The sequence below is a fragment of the Neovison vison genome, chromosome 8, assembly GCF_020171115.1.
Source record: "Neovison vison isolate M4711 chromosome 8, ASM_NN_V1, whole genome shotgun sequence".
NCBI classification, from domain to species: Eukaryota; Metazoa; Chordata; class Mammalia; order Carnivora; family Mustelidae; genus Neogale; species Neogale vison.
The window spans coordinates 95009171-95028009 of NC_058098.1; the positions used below are offsets into that span (position 1 = coordinate 95009171).

At 39.1% G+C, this 18839-nt stretch overlaps 1 protein-coding gene across 2 annotated transcripts in view; it reads right to left on the bottom strand.

Moving 5' to 3' along the window:
* Positions 1-18839, bottom strand: part of LOC122915029 (meiosis 1 associated protein) — a 72474-nt gene that overhangs the window by 19193 nt on the left and 34442 nt on the right. For both annotated transcript variants that reach the window (XM_044261491.1, XM_044261490.1), the window contains exon 4: positions 3294-3467. In XM_044261491.1, the coding sequence (XP_044117426.1) occupies positions 3294-3467 (174 nt within the window). The remainder of the gene's footprint in view (positions 1-3293; positions 3468-18839) is intronic.

An 18839-nucleotide genomic window follows, 5' to 3' on the forward strand; every position in this document is an offset into this window, starting at 1 on the left:
CTTTGGCAAGACTATAGGTCAGATGAAGGAAGAGCAGGAAAGCAGAAGTCAGGGAGTCAGGTGACAGCTACTGTTTCTCTGTGGGCTCTTCTAGGGACATTCAGGGGAGGGGGAGGAATAAGTTCCTGAAATGGTGTATTTTTTAATTCCCCAAAGAAACCTGAGAGTAGAACCTTCTGCAACCATTCTGAGGGGGCTTCACCTAGGTATGAATTATTCATCAAGGTATATTCGCATGCCACAGTGTATAATATGCTATTGCTTTAAGCTTGTAGCCTTGATACTACAAAGTTTTTCAATAAAATCTATACAGGTTTGAATACTGTTAACAAACATGATATAAAAGCAGAAGTAGAAATAATATAGAAAAGGAGATAGGATGGCAGAATAGAGGTCAGATCCAGCTGGCCTCCTGGGCCCAGCAGTTAAACGTGGACATTAATTCTGGATAGGACAGTTTTGGCTTGCTGTGTCTCAGAGTTCAGGAAGTCAGTAGGAGGGGCTTGGCCTTGGACTACCCTCATTTCTTCTGTGTCTGACTTCTCCATTGTTAGATATCTGGGCTTTAGGACTGGATAGCTGTGTTCACCTGGCTGAGATTCTCAACTCTGGTTGCCGTAAGAATCACCTTTTCATTAAGGAGCTTTTATTAAAAAAAAAGACTTTATTTATTTATTTGACAGAGATCACAAGTAGGCAGAGAGGCAGGCAGAGAGGGGGCGGGAGAAGCAGGCTCCCCACAGGGCAGAGAGCCTGATGTGGGGCTCTATCCCAGGACTCTGGGATCATGACCTGAGCTGAAGGCAGAGGCTTAACCCACTGAGCTACCTAGGCATCACACATTAACAAACTTTTAAAAGATACTGATATCTGGGCCCTAACTCACACTAGTGAAATCAGGATCTCTGGAGATGGAATCCAGATACTGGTATTTTTAAAAAGTCCCTCATGTGATTCTTACTGCAGCCAGGGCTGAGAACTACTAGCACCATAGTCTCAACAGTGTTCTGAAGCTGGGAAAGCTGTCTTAGCAGAACTAGAGTCTAGAATCAGGTGTGCTTCTCACCACGCTGAACCCAGATGCAGAGGTGACACTCCAGATCCACAAAACGAGAAAAGATACTCATCTGAAGCTAACTGTGCACTCTGCCAGAAGGAGGCCTCTGAGGGAAGCACCTAGAGAGTGGAGTGAAGGGCCCTGAGCAGCAATAGAAGGTAGAGTGCATAGAGAATCTTGCAAGGAGTCAGAGTGAACATCTGAAGAGCAATCCTCAAAACATTCTAGAGTAGGAGAGCTCAGTGTTCTGTATTGTTCTGTTTCATTTTTGATAGTGAGCCACATTTCCAGAAATCTAGTGTGGTAATGATAATGAGTCAGTTTCTCTTTTTCGAACAGTGGATAACTGTAGTATGGTCTTTATTGTACTTGTATAAACTCTCAGGTGGGTCACACCCTCCCTGGAGGAGGGCTACTTTCCCCAGACCTCACTCCAACTGTGCCTGAGCATCTGGATTCCAGTGGTCTCTCTAGTAGAAGAGCTGTTGAATCCGGATCTAAGTTCCAACATGCACCTAGAAGACCTGCAAATTACTGAAAAATGACTGCAGATGGAGATAAACATTCTGGCTCTGACCCTGGTGCTGAAAGCCATGGAAAGAGGGAGGGAAAAGGTAGAAAAATTCTCCACTATATCATGTGAAAGTGCTGTGCAACAGTTAAAGAAAGGCTGGTTGCTGGAGTTCCTGGCTTTGGAGGCCCCACCTCTCCTAATGAAAGAAGTGCCCAGCATGGGCAGCATCTTTGCTCAGAACTTCCCAGCATGAAACAGGTTTTGTAGTAGGTAAGGGTCCAGGTTCTGGAGACAGACCTGGTTTTTGGGCTGAGTGTAGTCAAATGTACAAAAAATAAACTTCTAATCTTAAGCATTAAGTGTGGGTTCTGGGGACGCCTGGGTGGCTCAGTTGGTTGAGCAGCTGCCTTCGGCAATTATTTATTTATTTGACAAATAAATAAATAAAATCTTAAAAAATATCTGAAAATAAAGAGTGGGTTCTGGAGTTGCCTAACATCAAATTCTGCTATTAATTTTTCTGTGCTGTCTTGGGAAAATGTCTAATTCCTCTAAATCTCAGTTTTCTCATTTGTAAAACAGGGAGATAATATTGGTATTTAATTGACTCAAAGAAACATTTTTCTCCCCACATACTAACATCTCACTATATATCTTACAGTTGCCACTGGCCAGAGACACACTCCAAACACTTACTACTTTAACTTCTCAGTAAGAATAAAATAATATTTCTAAGGAAAGAAAGCATTGTGTCATGTTTAATTGGCAGTGTTTTTCTTTCTTAGTGGTACATAAAGTATCTCATAACTGATAGCATCTGAGATTCAATGACATATGGTAACAATACCTGCTTCACGGCGGTGGGTGAAGATGAAATGGGATAATGCAGAAAAGGAGATGACAGGGTGCTTGGGGAAAAACAGATATGAAGTAGATTCCAGAAGATAGGACATGGAGGAATTGGCACCATCAGCCTTGGACAAAAGAGTGGAAAGGAGGTCCAGGGAAGATTTACACACCAAGGAAAGACACATTGAAATCAAGGTAAGTCACCAAATACATTCCAGGCTGTTGGTTGAAATGGGAGCATGGGAAGGGGTGGACGGGTAAAGATCTGATGGCTATCCCCAGAAAGTAAGAGTCACCATGTGTCTTCCCCTTTGGGGATAGGAGTCTATACCTATATTTCTCATTAAACTCCTGCCTCTATTAGTTGGGGGTACTAGTTGTCCTCTGTGGAGCCTGCCTCTTTAGTTGCTTTACTTTACCTCAGTTTGGTGTCTTCCTATCCAGAAGACCTCTATTTAATCTTGGTTTAATCTTGGTCTCTTACCTTCTCACAGGCCCTGTTGATAATTGTTGAGGTACGAGCATGCCTCGAGTTATTAAATCAATAGTATCTACTATAATTCAAAATGAATTGAGAAAAATATATGATTTATTGTGCTCTTATTTAGTTTATGTGCTGCCCTATAATTGAGGTATCTAAGTCTTTGCTCCTAAACTAACTGGCCCTTGCTGTCTAGGCTTAATTAGGTTCAGTTTTTGTAACTGTGGTTACTTTTTAGATATTATTTTCCTACTCCTTGTGCTTACACTACATAGCCTCCTCCAGTCCCTAAACCTCAACTACTGTGTATTCTGACAGCTCACAAATCTAGGGTCTTAACCTGAGAGTAGGATAATCATAGGCTATATATTATGTCTTTTGGGGGTGTGTACTTGAGTCATCTCTGGCTTTGGAAATGTTGCTGAAACACCGTGAAGGAAGAAGAAGATGGATATGTTCTTGGTCTGTTCCACTGTTATGTAACCAGGCTTTGAAGAAAATCTCCATGCTGACAACATCGTTGTCTATAGTCTGAAGGTCAATGTCAGTTGCCAGGATAGAACTCTCTGCAGAAGAAAGGGAATTAGCGGGTAAAGTATTTAATTCTTTAATTGTAAACTTTGGAAAATGTAAACATTTAAATGCACCCATCTTTTGACCCACCAGTTCTACTCTCTAGATATCTAGCTTAGAGACATTCTTAATAGTACACATGGACACATATGCAAAGATGTTCAGTACAGCATTGTTGTAATAACAAATAATCAAAACCTTAAACAGGAAGCAATTCAAATACCCATCAACAGGGTAATGTTTAAATAAGTTACAGCACACTCAACCTTTGGATAATCACACAGCTGGGATAATTACACAGCTGTTAAAGTAAAGTTAAATGTACTGGCAGGGAAATCTAAGAGATGGTAAATAAATAAATAAGTTGTAGAACAGATGTGTGAACACTTTATATAAAAATAAAATGAAATAAAATAAAATAAATAAAAATCAAACCCTTGGCCTAAGTACATACATATGTATGTAAACGCCTTTTACAAAGATCTGGAAGGGTACCATCAAACTGTTAATGGTGGGCAGGAATGGAAACAGGGCAGAGTTCTGAAGTATGTTTCCTTTTTATTATTCATACTTCTATTCTGTTTTAATTTTATTGTATTTAAAAAACACTCTGGAATACAAAAATAGCCAGAAATAATACAGAAATTGAAGTTAAAGACTTAGTTAACAAGGGAGAGCTTCAGCTTCCTTAGTTCCTATTTACCTATCCATTTATTTAAAAAGATGTTATTTACTTATTTATTCGAGAGAGAGAGACAGCGAGAGAACACAAGTAGGGGGAGCAGCAAAGGGAGGGGGAGAGGCAGGCTCCTCGCTAAGCAGGGAGTCTGTGTGGGGCTTGATCCCAGGAGCCTGGGATCATGACCAAGGGAAAGGCAGACACTTGAACAACAGAGCTACACAGGCACCACTTCTTCACCTCTTATTTCACAGTAAAAATGTAGTCAATTATTACTTCTGCTATAAAAAAATTTTTTTTAAAAAGTGAAAGAAAAAAATAGTGCACTCCCAGGCTTCACCTCAGACACAGATTACACAAGTTTGTCATTGGCAGGCTGTAACTCACAAGTGTGATTAGCAGCCGGGAAGACAGAAACGTTCTAGTAGAGTGTGATTTGATTCCAAATCTGAGTGAATGGAACTAGGTATGTTGGGTGACGAGGCTTTGCTGGTCTACTTCCTGTTTTAGGCAACATTTGCTCAGTAACTGGGTCTGGGTCTACAGGTAAAGGTTATCAGTAAAAGCCAAATATAAGGTAGTAGAGGAAACACAGAGAGAGGAAATGAGGCAAGAGCTGGAAAGAAACCGAAGAGGAACCTGGTTTTTTTTTTTCCTTACCATGAGGGACTCTCTGCAATACTTTCACAAAGAGCCTAAGAAAACTGATGAATTAACTTTTGTGTATGACTCATAGACTCCAGGGAGAAGGCTGGTTTATTTCTAGAACGACATTCCTGAGGACAAGGAGGCAGAGGTGACAGACTCTCCACAGGGAACAAAGGGCTTCAGTCCAGCGTGTTGGTACCCACACAGGGGAGGTGTGGTGAGACTCAGATGACTTCATGTCATATTAATGACTTATTCTGTGGCTGAAAAGGGGTGCCAAATGCATTTCTCTTTGACCGGAATGATTAAAACTCTGCCATCTTCCATGAACAGTTCTGGGGATTCATTAACCAAGTATTTCATTCATTCCATCAAGCAGTAATTTTTATTATGTACTATATAGAAGAAGAAATATTGTACAGGGTACAAAGATTATATGTAAAGGAGTTTGTAAAGCTACACCGTTCTTTTTTTTTTTTTTAAAGATTTTATTTATTTATTTGACAGATAGAGATCACAAGTAGGCAGAGAGGCAGGCAGAGAGAGAGGAGGAAGCAGGATCCCTGCTGAGCAGAGAGCCTGATGCAGGGCTGGGTCCCCGGACCCCGGGATCATGACCCGAGCTGAAAGCAGAGGCTTAACCCACTGAGCCACCCAGGTGCCCCTACACCATTCTTTTTTTTTTTTTTTAAAGATTTTATTTATTTATTTGACAGAGAGAGATCACAGTAGACAGAGAGGCAGGCAGAGAGAGAGAGAGAGAGAGGGAAGCAGGCTCCCTGCTGAGCAGAGAGCCCTATGCGGGACTCGATCCCAGGACCCTGAGATCATGACCTGAGCCAAAGGCAGTGGCTTAACCCACTGAGCCACCCAGGAGCCCTACACCATTCTTTTTAAAGAGTTTTTTTTGCCTTTGTTTTTAAAAAGATTTTATTTATTTATCTAACAGAGTGAGAGAGAGAGATCACAAATAGGCAAAGAGGCAGGCAGAGAGAGAGAGAGAGGGGGAAACAGGCTCCCCGCTGAGCAGAGAGCCCAATGTGGGGCTCCCTCCCAGGACCCTGGGATCATGACCTGAGCCGAAGGCAGAGGCTTAACCCACTAAACCACCCAGGCGCCCCGCTACACTCTTCTTAACCATCCTCCTCAAACTGCCATCTGCCACATTATGTTTTAGGTATTACAGAGATAAATGCAAAGTCACTGCCCAAGAAATGTTCCTTGTGAGTAAAGAAAAAGTATCTTTTTTTTTAAAAAAAAGATTTTATTTATTTATTTGACAGACAGAGATCACAAGTAGGCAGAGAGGCAGGCAGAGAGAGAGAGGGAAGCAGGCTCCCTGCAGTGCAGAGAGCTCGATGTGGGGCTCGATCCCAGGACCCTGGGATCATGACCTGAGCTGAAGGCAGAGGCTTTAACCCACTGAGCCACCCAGGTGCCACAAAAGAAAGTATCTTTTTAATAATGTGAATTTTATTCTGTCACAGGCAAAAGAAGTAATTTAATTTTACTGAGCCTGAGGCCTGGACTTCAATTTGAGTAACAAGTACAGAAAGAACTGAACCCAAAACTTCAGTGAGGCAAAAATCACTATTAAAGCATGAAAAGGCAGATACAAAATGAAAGAAGTGGAATTGAGTGAGGGATCTCTGAAAGTGGAGAGGATAAGAGAGACGGGGGGGGGGGGGGCCCCCCCCCCCCCCCCCCCCCCGGGAATACAAGCAGGGGGTGTGGGAGGAGACAGGCTTCCTGCCCAGTGGGGAGCCCGAAGTGGGGCTCCATCCCAGGACCCTGGAATCACCACCTGAGCAGAAGGTAAACGCTTAAAGACTGAGCCACCCAGGCACCCCGTACCAGTTCATTTTTCTAATACGTGGTTTCCTCAGTTCTCTCCTTTACTAAAGAGCATACACTGCCTTCCTTGATTATTTTCTTTATTTCCCTCACTCACCCTGTACCACTTGGTTCTACTCATTATTCATCAAATACCCCACTCTTCCCTTCTGTGATGGCTCATATGATTCTTTCCCACCCTTGCCTGTTGAGATCTTACATGCCCATTCATTCCCCATTCCCTAGCTCAGTAGCTAGCTTAGAGCTGAAGCCTAGCAAATGCCTGTTGAGCTCAACATTTGCTCCCCCTCCTCAGCTCTCATTACCTTTTCCTGTAACTCTTCTGCTTCAACTAAATTAGTCTCCTTGCCACATGACTTCCTTCCTTCCTTAGTGCTTTTATTACTCTGTCAATCCATGGCTCGCTCCTCCCCCAAAACTCAGCTCCAAACTGACTCTGTTCCGGAAGTTATGCTTAATTATATCCTCCCTTATTTGGGTTTAATCATCAGCTCCTGGATATAGGTGGGCTTCATTTAGGCAATACTAATTACTCTTGCTAATCTATTTCTTCAGAAGGGTTTTCTTCTCTTTCTGTGAGCTTATGAAAAGTGGTGGGATGTGATGGAGAGAGGAGGGTTTGAATTGCCACTTGGAATAGTTACATGACTTTGGACAAAGTGGGGATATTACAACCTATTTCATAGTTATAGTGAGGCATAAGAAGTGAGATGATTATCTATGAATGACATGCCTAGGTCCAACAAATGGCATTTTCTTCTTTTTCTCTCATCAAAAAAATGATTTGCTCTTACAGGGTAAGAATGTGCTTTCCTTTTTTATAAGCTCTCCCCCCATCACTTCCCTTGGCGACTGCTTTCTCCCCACCACTAACATATATAAGAACACCAAAGGCAGAGAATTGTGTTCCTCATAAATACAATGAAATGTGCCAAACTAGGCACCTCGGTGGCTCAGTGGGTTAAAGCCTCTGCCCTCTGCTCAGGTCATGATTACAGGGTTGTGGGATCTAGTCCCGCATCTGGTTCCTGCTCAGCGGGGAGTCTGCTTCTCCCTCTGACTCCCTCCCCCATTTGTGCTCTCTCAAAAATAAATAAAATCTTAAAAAAAAAAAAAAAAAGGAAATGTACTAAACCTGGGAAATGGGGAAGAGACTTGTCATTTCTCAGAGATTGAAGAGCAGCTCCCACCTTGACCGGCGAGCAGGAATGAGCTAGTCCCACTCACAGTATGAAACAGGAAGGTTATGGGAGTGAGTGTGGCTGGAGTGTTTGGGTGGTGAGGACAAGGAAGGACGGTTCACTGTCGCAAGGCTGCAGAAAGCATTCACATTCAGTGTTTGGATCTGCCCTGCCCTCCTGTGGCCACAAGTAGTGATGCCTTCTACTGAGCTCTTGCAGAAAGACCACAATATTAGGAAAAATTAAGAGAGCCAAATGATTGAAAATATGGCAATGCCTAAAGCAGTCCTTCTCAGAATTCAACCCTGCAAAAAAGTTACAGGGAGAATGTAACACTGTAATACACAAACAGATGTAGAGTATCTAAAGTAGAGACCTAGGAAAATTGTGCTCCAGCTCAATTCTATAGATCCTCCCCTGTCCTACAAAGGCCTGGACCTATAGGCCAGAACTGTTCCTTTCCAAATGGCCCTCTATGGCCTGTTCTTGAGTAGGATGGGCTTTAGGGGTTCTGGAAACCCCCTTAAATTGTATATAACTTCACCCTGTAAATGTATAGTTGTATTCTAATAGGGTGGAGGAGGGGGACAGGTCCTTAGCTTTCATCAGATCCTTCAGAGTGTTGTGAGTCCAAAAAAGGTCAAGAGCCACTGCAAAAACTGTGGGACTGTGATATCTCAGCCTCTCTGGGCCAGTTTGCAATCTTTGCTGTCTAGCTTCTGAATATAGGAGTAGTATAGGATGTTAATAACTAGGATAAGTAATCAGAGTTGACAAATTTTGCTCAGGAACAACTGTGCAGAGTCATTTAATGACTGTCTTTAAATCAACAATGGCATGAAGATAACCTCTAATAGCTCACATTGTTGGGAGCAGCCTGGCTTGTTTCTGAGCTCGTGTGCCTCATTTATGGAAGTGATGCTTGGACCCTGGGAAAAAGGAGAAGCTCCTTGAAAGGACGTAGCAGGGTAGTGGTGATTATGTGATGCAGACTCTCTAGAGAAGTGAGTGCAGGACTGACCAGGTGGTGACCATCTTCCTAGGGTTCCAGAGTCTACAAAACAGCAAAACTAGAAGTGTAATGAGAATAGAGAGACTTTATTTTCCAGAACATTCTCAAGGAGAGAAGAGATGTCATTCATTCATTCATTCATTCTTTCATTCAGTTCATTTGTCTTTCAAATAATTATTTATTTAATGCCTTCTATGATCCTGGCACACTGATTGTGTCAACAATGAAAGAGACAAATTATCTGCTTTTGTGGGTTACATTCTAGTGGGAGAACAAAGAATAAACAAACAATAGAAACAAAAAAACAATTACAGATAATGGTAGGTACTATGAAAAAAAAACAAAACACAGTAAGACTATGACGTGTATGTGTGTGTGTGAGAGAGAGACAGAGAGAGAGAGAGAGAGAAAGTTTTCTCTTCAGGAAGTATATGATCCAAGTTGTAAGAAAATACGTTTTATCTAAGGCCTTAAGAGCTCATTTTCATTTTACAAAAAAAAAAAAATGCAACCCACATGCAAAAGAAGCTGGTCCCTACTGACTGAGAGATACCGAAGTCTAAATATAGTTTGACTGGAAAACACTAGACTTAGAAGGTATTTCGAGAGTCCTCTTTTTCTGCACAAACGTATTTATATTTTCTATAAACAAAACAGTATGGAGGTTCCTGAAAAATTAAAATTAAAAATAGAACTATTCTATGATCCAGAAATTGCATCACTAAGTATTTACCCAAGGAATACAAAAATACTGTTTGAAAGGGATACATTCACTCCACTGTTCACAGCAGCAGCATCTACAATTGCCAAACTACGGGAAAAAGCCAAGTGTCCACCAACTGATGAATGGATAAACAATATGTGAGATATATATCTCAAATATGTGATATATATATATCAAATAATTATTTATTTAATGCCTTCTATGATCCTGGCACACTGATTGTGTCAACAATGAAAGAGACAAATTATCTGCTTTTGTGGGTTACATTCTAGTGGGAGAATATATATATATATATATTATATATATATACACACACACACATATATATAAATAAATATATCAAATTTTTATGGATATTACGCAGCCATATAAAAGAAATCCTGTCATTTGCAGTGAAATCTTGCCATTTGCCATTGGATGGAGCTAGAGAGTATTATGCTAAGCGAAATAAATCTGTCAGAGAAAGACAAATACTATATGATTTCCCACATATGAGGAATTTAAGAAACAAAATAAATGAGCATTGGGGAAAAAAGGACAGGGGGCAAACCAAGAAACAGACTTAATTATAGAGAACAAACTGATGGTTACCAGAGGGGAGGTGGGGAGGGATGGGTTAAACAGGTGGGGGGTATTGAAGAGGGCATTTGTGATGAACATCAGTTATAATATGGAAGGGATGAATCTGTACACCTGAAACTAATATTACACTGTATGTTAACAAACCAGAATTTAAATAAAAACTTTAAACAAAGACTAAAATAAAAAAAATGTTCAATAAGTGAATCAACAAAAACAAAACAAAAAGTAAATGCACATGGCATTTTGTTTGATATTGCTAAATATCCCTCCAGAAGGGTTGTGCCACTGTGCATTCTACCAGTAATGCAAATATGTTCTCATAATTTTTAACTTTGGCAAATCTAATAGATGGGAAGTAGTATGTTGGTGCAGTCTTAATTTTAATTTCCCTATGAATGAGGTTAAGCACATTTTCCTATTTTTAAAAAAATCTTCATATGTTTAAGGGCCATTTAAAAAATACCCCTTGGGGGCGCCTGGATGGCTCAGTGGGTTAAAGCCTCTGCCTTTGGTCGGCTCAGGTCATGATCCCAGGGTCCTGGGATCAAGCCCCGCATTGGGCTCTCTCCTCATCAGAGAGCCTGTTTCCTCCAATCTCTCTCTCTGCCTGCCTCTCTGCCTACTTGTGATCTCTGTCTGTCAAATAAATAAATAAATAAATAATTCTTTTAAAAAAAACCCTTTGAATTATCCACTCATGTTTTTGTCTGTTTTTCTGCAGGGTTTTTGGTCTTTTCCCCCGAAGTTTTCAAGTGTTCTTTCTCTATTAGCGATATTAGCCTTTCCTCTCCATGTTCCTACCCCCCATCCAAGACATAAATTGCAAATATTTTCTCCAATTTTTTCAGTTGTCTTTTGACTTTATTTATTTAAAATGTATTTAAAAAATATATTTATTTTTAATTAAATTACTGCACATGGATTTTGAGTCACAGATAGAGAAACTTTCCCTATTCTAAGATGATAAAGGCATTCACCAATGTTCTCTTACTACTCTTTTTTTTTTTTTTAAAGATTTTATTTATTTATTTGACAGAGCGAGATCACAAGCAGGCAGAGAGGCAGGCAGAGAGAGAGGAGGAAGCAGGCTCCCTGCTGAGCAGAGAGCCCGATGTGGGCCTCGATCCCAGGACCCTGAGATCATGACCTGAGCCGAAGGCAGCGGCTTAACCCACTGAGCCACCCAGGCGCCCTCTTACTACTCTTGAAATATTATTTTTTACATTTAGGTCCCTGGAACACATGGGATACTTTCTAGATGGTAACAGGTTGCCTGGTACCACTTTTAGAACAAGCCCATCTTTGCCCTTGTAATGTAACAGGCCACCTTCATCCTATACTAAATTTATATCTGTACTCGTGTTTAATTCTGTCCCCAGTTAGTCCTTGTATTATGCTAACTAGTGCTCCAGTGCTAGGTATATGGTGGGGCTGATTTCAGATGGGAAAGTGGCCAGATTGTCCAAGGATGGGAGGGAGTAACACCAGGCATTTGCCAAGTAAAGCAGGAGAATGTACATCTGTAAGTGTTAGGGGATGAGAAGGAGAAAGGAGGAGCAGAGAAGACTTGGGATTTAATCAAAAGAACTTTTAAGTCATAGTCTTGTAAAGAAAGAAATGATGGAGCACTTGAGCTTCCTGAAGTGAATGGAATATAGAAAAGGAAGTAAAAAGAACCAAACTGATCAACAGTGAAGGTTGTTCAGTCTGGTTGTGTTCTTATTTCCTTATAAACCATAGCTATAAACTCTAGATAATATAGATCAAAAAATAAAACAGCTATCTGAGATAATATAGTTAAAAAAATAAAACAATTATGTGAGGACAGCTATCTGAAGACTGTGGAGACTGAACAAAGGTAGAATTTAGAGAGGAACTGGAACTTGGGAACAAGTGACCAGCAAAGAATGAATTCCCCCAAGGGTAGCCTCACTTGTAACAGTGTGAACCTAGTATAGCAGCTAAAACTTTAATAGAAAGACCTCTGTCTTTCACTGGCCTTATCAGGGGTAGAAGCCAGGGGCAAGGAGAGCCTCCAGAAAGTGAGGAAGAAATCCAAGAAGGGAGGTAGCCTGAGAACCCTAAATTATGTGTTTAAACTCAGTCCAGGCACCTTGCTGACCCTTACACCACACATGTATAGGACAAACTGGAAGCAGCTCATAGTGGAAGCTAAACCAATGCAACCGAGATCTGAGTCCCTGACTACTGTAGACCATGACTAGCTGCAGTTTGCGTCCAACAAAGTTAGCTGTCTACCAAAACAAACACTTTTCAGGGTAATATACTAGAATCCAGAGTCCCTATAACAACATTCACAAAATACAACAACAAGCAAATGTGTCTAGCATACAGAGTCAGAAAATGTGACCCAGTCTCAAAGGAAAATATAATCAACAGATGTAAACACCAAGATATAAAAGTATCAGACTTATTAGACAAAGATTTTAAAGCAGCATAATTATATAACTATACCTATAAATTATAATTATGTTCAATGAAGAGTAGAAAATATATTCATAATGAATGATGATATAGGAAATATCAGGGAAATAGAAAATATAAAAAATATAATATGGAAATTTTAGCACTGAAAAATACATTATCTGAACAAGAAAATTCACTGCATGGGCTTGGGAATAAGAGATGAGAGACAGTGAACTTAATGATAGGTCAATGGAGATGATAATTTAATCTAAAAAAGAGAAAGAAAAAACTGAACAAAATAAAACCAACCACAGAGGCTTGGAAACTGTAGAACAATTTAAAAAGTCTTAATATGTGGGTAACTGGAGTCCAAGAAAAAGAGACAAAGATGAATGAGATGGAAAAAATATTTGAGGAGATGAGGCAGGAAATTTCCCAAAATGAATCAAAGCTATACATTTATAGGTTGTGATACTGTGGCTTATAGTAAGAGGTATACATTTGATCTTTGTCTTGTTTCTGGCAGAGCTCCTAAAACCTTTGGAATTTCCTAAATGAGAGAGCAATAAAGGTATCTTTTGTCATGTGAGTGAGGTGACTTTTGGGAAGCACCTAAAGATGGGGTCAGTTGCCAGAGAAGTCAGTCCTGTGTTTAGAGGGTTGGAACGTTCAGCTCCACACTGTGACCTCTGGGGAGGAGAAAGGGACTCAGAAGTTGAATCACTTGTCAATGGCGAATGAATTAATTAACTGTGCCTATGTAATGAACTCCCCCATGAAAACCCCTAAAAGGACGTGGTTCAGAGAGCTTGTGGGTTGATAAACATGTAGAGATTTGGGGAGAGTGGTGTATTGGGAGAGGGCCTGAAAGCTCTGATCCTTTGTCCTCACACTTTGTCCTACGCATTTGTTTTATTGGGTTGTTCCTAAATTATATCCTCCTGTAATAAAATGGTAATCTAGTAAGTAAAATGTTTCTCTGAGTTCTGTGAGCCACTCTAACAAATTAATCAAATCCAAGGAGGTGGTCACTGGAAGTTCTGATCTATAGCTGATCACTCAGAAGCATAGGTGACAACCTGGACTTGTGATTGCTATCTGGTATGTGTGTGTGTACATGTACACATGTGTGAGATTTTATGAGGCTGAGCCCTTAATTTGTGGATCTGATGCTATTTCCAGATAGTGCTGGAATTGAGTTAAGTTGTAGGATACCCAGCTGGTGTAGAATTACTTGTGGGAAAATGCCCCCACACATCGAAATTGGGTACAGAATGGTTATAGATTCAAGAAGCTCAGTGAACCCTAAATAAGAAATCTGTGCCTAGTCACATCACTGTAAAGCTGCTGAAAAACAAACATAAAGTGAAAAATTTTGAAAGCTGCCAGATAAATGATCCTTTACATACAGGGGAAAGTGATTCAAGGACTGTGATATTTGATTAGAAACCATGGAAGACCAGAAGATAGTGGAACAACATTTTTAAACAAGCTGAAAGAAAGAAATATTCTATCAACCTGTAATTCTATATACAAGAAAAATACCCTCCAAGAATGAAGTTGAAACATGCATTTTTTGATAAATAACAACTAAGAGAATTTGTCACCATCAGAACTAGCTATAAGAAATTAAAAAATCTTTGAGCTGGAGGACATAATATCCAAAGGAAACGTGGATCTTCAGGAATGAATGAAGAGCACTGGAAAAGAAAAGAATATTTTTCTCTTGGTTTCTTTAAAATACATGACCATTTAAAGCAAAATTTATAATAATGCCTTGGAGTAATTTATAATATAGATGTAATCCACATGGCAACTATAAAACAAAAGACTGTGTGTGTGTGTGAGAGAGAAGGGGATAAATGGACCTACATGGTTGCAAAGTTTCTATATTTCACATGGAATGGAACTATATTAATTCTAAGTAGGCTGCCGAAAAGTTAAAAAATATCTTTTAACCCCTGAAAGGTTTCTACATTTTATGTAAAATATTATCATCTTATTTTATTTTATTATTTATTTGAGAGAGAGCACAAATAGGGAAGGTGGGCAGTGGGGAGAGAAACAGAGGGAGAAGGAGAAGCAGGGAGAGAGACTGTGGGGCTCCCTGGGATCTTGACCTGAGCTGAAGGCAAACAACTGACTGAGCCACCCAGGTGCCCCTCTTATTTTATTTTTTTAAGTAACCTCTATAACCAGTGTGGGGCTCAAACTCACAATTCTAGGATCAAGAGTCTCATACTTCACTGACTGAGCCAGCTAGGCACTCTAAAGTATTATAATTTTGCAGCTTCAGTGTTTTATGTGAAGTAGTACTATACTGACTCTGAGTAGACTATGAAAAATTAAGAATCTATAACATAATCCCTAAAGAAGCCACTAAAAATTAATGTAAGGAAATATAGCTAAATGACAAAATATAAATTAAAACAGAATCCTAAAAATATTTAATAATCTAAAAAATGTGGGAAAGCAGGGAAAGGGGGAACAAAAAAACCAGAGAAGACAAAAAAAATAAATAAAATGGTACACCTAAATCCAACCATATTAATACTTGTTGTAAATGTTAATGGACTATATATTCCAAGTAAAAGGCAGAGATTAGCAGAATGGATTAAAAAGCAAGATCCAATTACACACTGTCTATAAGACATACACTTTGGTATAAGAACATAAAATGGGCTGAAACAAATGGATGAGAAAAGATGAACCATAATTACAGTAAGACCCAAGAAAAATAAAAACGTCATAAAAAGATTTGTTTATGGATATTTGCAGCAGCTTTAGTCGCAATACCACAAAATTGGAAACAAGTGAAACACCCATTAACGGATGGTTAAACAAAATGTGGAATATTCATATAATATACTACCAGTCAGCAATAATAAAAAATTATGGTTTAAACAACAAAATGGGTTAATCTCAAAGTCTAAAAGAAACAAGTCAGATATAAAAGAATATGTATTATATGATTTCATTTATATAAAATGCAAACTAATCTACAGACAAAAGGCACATTAGTGGCATACACTAGGGAATGAGGGAGGAAGGGAGTGTAAAGGGGCAAAAGGAATCTTTTAGGGATGATAAAATGTTCTGTATTTTGATTGTGGTGATGATTTGTGGGCATATACAACTGTCAAAACTCATTGAATTTATACTTTGAATAGGTGCAATGTACGGTATGTAAATTACTCCTTCAAAATGTCGGAGAGGAAATTTTTTTAAACCTCCATTTTCAAATATCTTTAGATTTTCTGTTAACTCTAAAAAAATCTTTAATTCAATTTCAAAAAAGGGAAGAATTAACATTTTCTGAGACCATGGCTTCTGTTAATGAAATAAGCACATGTCTCTCTGTGTTGAAAATCTTTAGGTAATAAATACAACAGTTGTTCTAAACACTACAGGGAAATGACTTTAATGTGGTTATCAAAGACAAACTCAATGAACAACTGCATTTTCTGGTCTATTTTTCAAGACATTGGAAAGGGGAAACAACTCATTTGTGGAGTTTGACAACTGCGCTGAAGCATGAAGCATACGATAGGTTTTTTTGTTTTTGTTTTTATTTTTTATTTTTTTCTGGACTCCTTTAGGAAGCAACAAATCTTTACCTTCTATGTTTGGGTTGTTAACATTTGGTGTTTCCTGAGAACACATATGGATACAATAGCTTTCCAAAAGAGCTGACATTGATCTCTAGCAAAGGAAATAGTAAACAGATGGTTTGAGAGCACTTAGAAAGGGAACCTGATATCCTTGTGTACAAGGCTGAGAAGTGCAGGCTGGCTGACAGCATCGTTAGGTTGATTTGTAACCGGCTGAAAGACTTACACACTCAACCAGTGCACTGCTGTCAATCTGGACAGATGCCCTTTGGATACCAAAGTGCATTGATCATACCAGCCCTTTTAATTTTGGCATATTTATTACTTAGCCATTCTTTAGAAAGCTATTATAAAATTTTTATTATATGCAAGTGAACACATATATGTAAGCTACAAGCATAACAGCAAAAGGAACATTCATGAATCCTTTATTCAGCTTAAGATGTAGAATATCAACAATACTACTAAGATATCTGTATGGTTTTTTTCCTGATCTTCTGCAAGGGAAAACTTGTCACATTGAGGTGGGTTTTTTTGTTTGTTTTAAAGATTTTAGTTATTTATTTGACAGACAGAGATCACAAGTAGGCAGAGAGGCAGGCAGAGAGAGAGAGAGAGAGAGAGAGAGGAAGAAGCAGGCTCCCCGCCCAGCAGAGAGCCGGATGTGGGGCTGGATCCTAGGACCCTGGGACTATGACCTGAGCCGAAGGCAGAGGCTTTAACCCACTGAGCCACCCAGGCAGCCCTGGATAGTAAGTGTTTAATACATGTTGTTATGATCCATAAACAAAAGTTAGTGTAGGTTAAGAGACCAATGCTTTTATTTCATATATCTTCTCCTTGAGGCTCAGAACTTAACTTAAAAATGAGTAGAGCTATCAGTATTACTCCCTCCACCAATGGCTCTTTTATGGTGTTAACTTTGGCTGCTGGAATTGACAGGCTCTCCTAAACCCTAAATTTATGATCGAGATCCAGGTTTAGGGATCTACTCTAAAGAGCAGGGTTGGCATATGTGTAAAGAGGGCATATAAAGATAAAGAAGGCCACCAGCTTTCCCTGTGAGAGGTATACATCAGCATAACTCTATTTCAAAGACTAACACTTCTAGTCCTCTTTTAAGAGCAAAAGAGGAACAAAATGGATAAAAGAAAAGAAAGGCTACCAAATCTGTGGGAAAGTTTTATAATACTATGTTACATGAAAACAAAATACCATATATGTGAATTACAACTATGTAATCTAAACATGATTGTGAAAACCAAGAAACAATGTGTAAAAATAAAATCAGTATATTGGGATAGTTGGATTATAAATGGTTTTAAATTTAAAATTTTTTTATGGTCATATCTTCTTTTTCAATAAAAAATTATTAGAGCTTGAAAATTTTCTCAGTAAAAAGGCATATATAAAAAGGTTCTATTATTACTATTATTTTTAAAAAAGATCCTATTTTATTTATTTGTTTGTTGGAACTATAGAGAGCGAGAGATAACACAATCAGGGGAAGTAGCAGGCAGGAGAAGCAGGCTCCCTGCCAAGCAAAGAGCCTAATGCAGGACTCGATCCCAGGACCCTGCGATCATGACCTGAGCAGAAGGAAGACACTTAACTGAGTCACCCCCACATCCCATAGTGTTACTACTATTAATACCACAGATAACATTTATTTACTGCTCACATGTGCCAGGCACTGTTCTAAGTGCTTTACATGCAAGGTGTATTTAATCTCTCTGATATGAGGAATTTGAGAGGCAGGGCAGGGTGTTATGGGGGGTAGGGAAGGAAAAAATGAAACAAGATGGGATCGGGAGGGAGACAAACCATAAGAGACTCTTAATCCCATGAAACAAACTGAGGGTTGCTGGAAGGTGGTGGAGGTAAGGATAGGGTGGCTGGGTTATGGACATTGGGGAGGGTATGTGCTATGGTAAGTGCTGTGAAATGTGTAAGCATGATGATTCACAGACCTGTACCCCTGGGGCAAATAATACATTATATGTTAATAAAAAAATCCCTATGAGGCAGATGCTCTTATTAGTCCTACTTTGTAAATGAAAAAAATTGTGAAATAAGAAGTTTAAATAACTGTTCAAGGTCACACAGTTCTCCAGTAAAATGTAAAAATCGAACTGGATGGTTGAATAAATAGTGATGAATTTATACAGTAAAATGCATCACAGCTGTTAAAAGGAATAGATTAGTTCTTTCTGTGTCAATATGAAAAAAAAATGGATAATTAACCAAATGAAAAAAATAAAAATTCAGACAGAATAGTGAATACTGTATAGTTACATTTTTGTAAAAGTATTGATAACAGTAATAATGTTACATGTGTGTTCATATCCATGTACATGTAAGGAAAATTATTCAGCAAAATGCGTACTATGCTACTAATGGTGGTTATCTCTGGAGAGCAGAATTTTGAGTCATTTTGAACAGTTTATATTATATACTTATACAGTGTTTAAATTTGTATAACATTTTTTAAGAGATCATATTGCTCTTTTTTTAAAGATTTTTTTTTTTAATTTGAAAGAGAGAGAGAAAGTGGGAGAGAACATGAAAGGGGAGAAGGTGAGAGGGAGAAGCAGACTTCCCGTGGAGCTGGGAGCCTGATGTGGGACTCGATCCCAGGGCTCTGGGA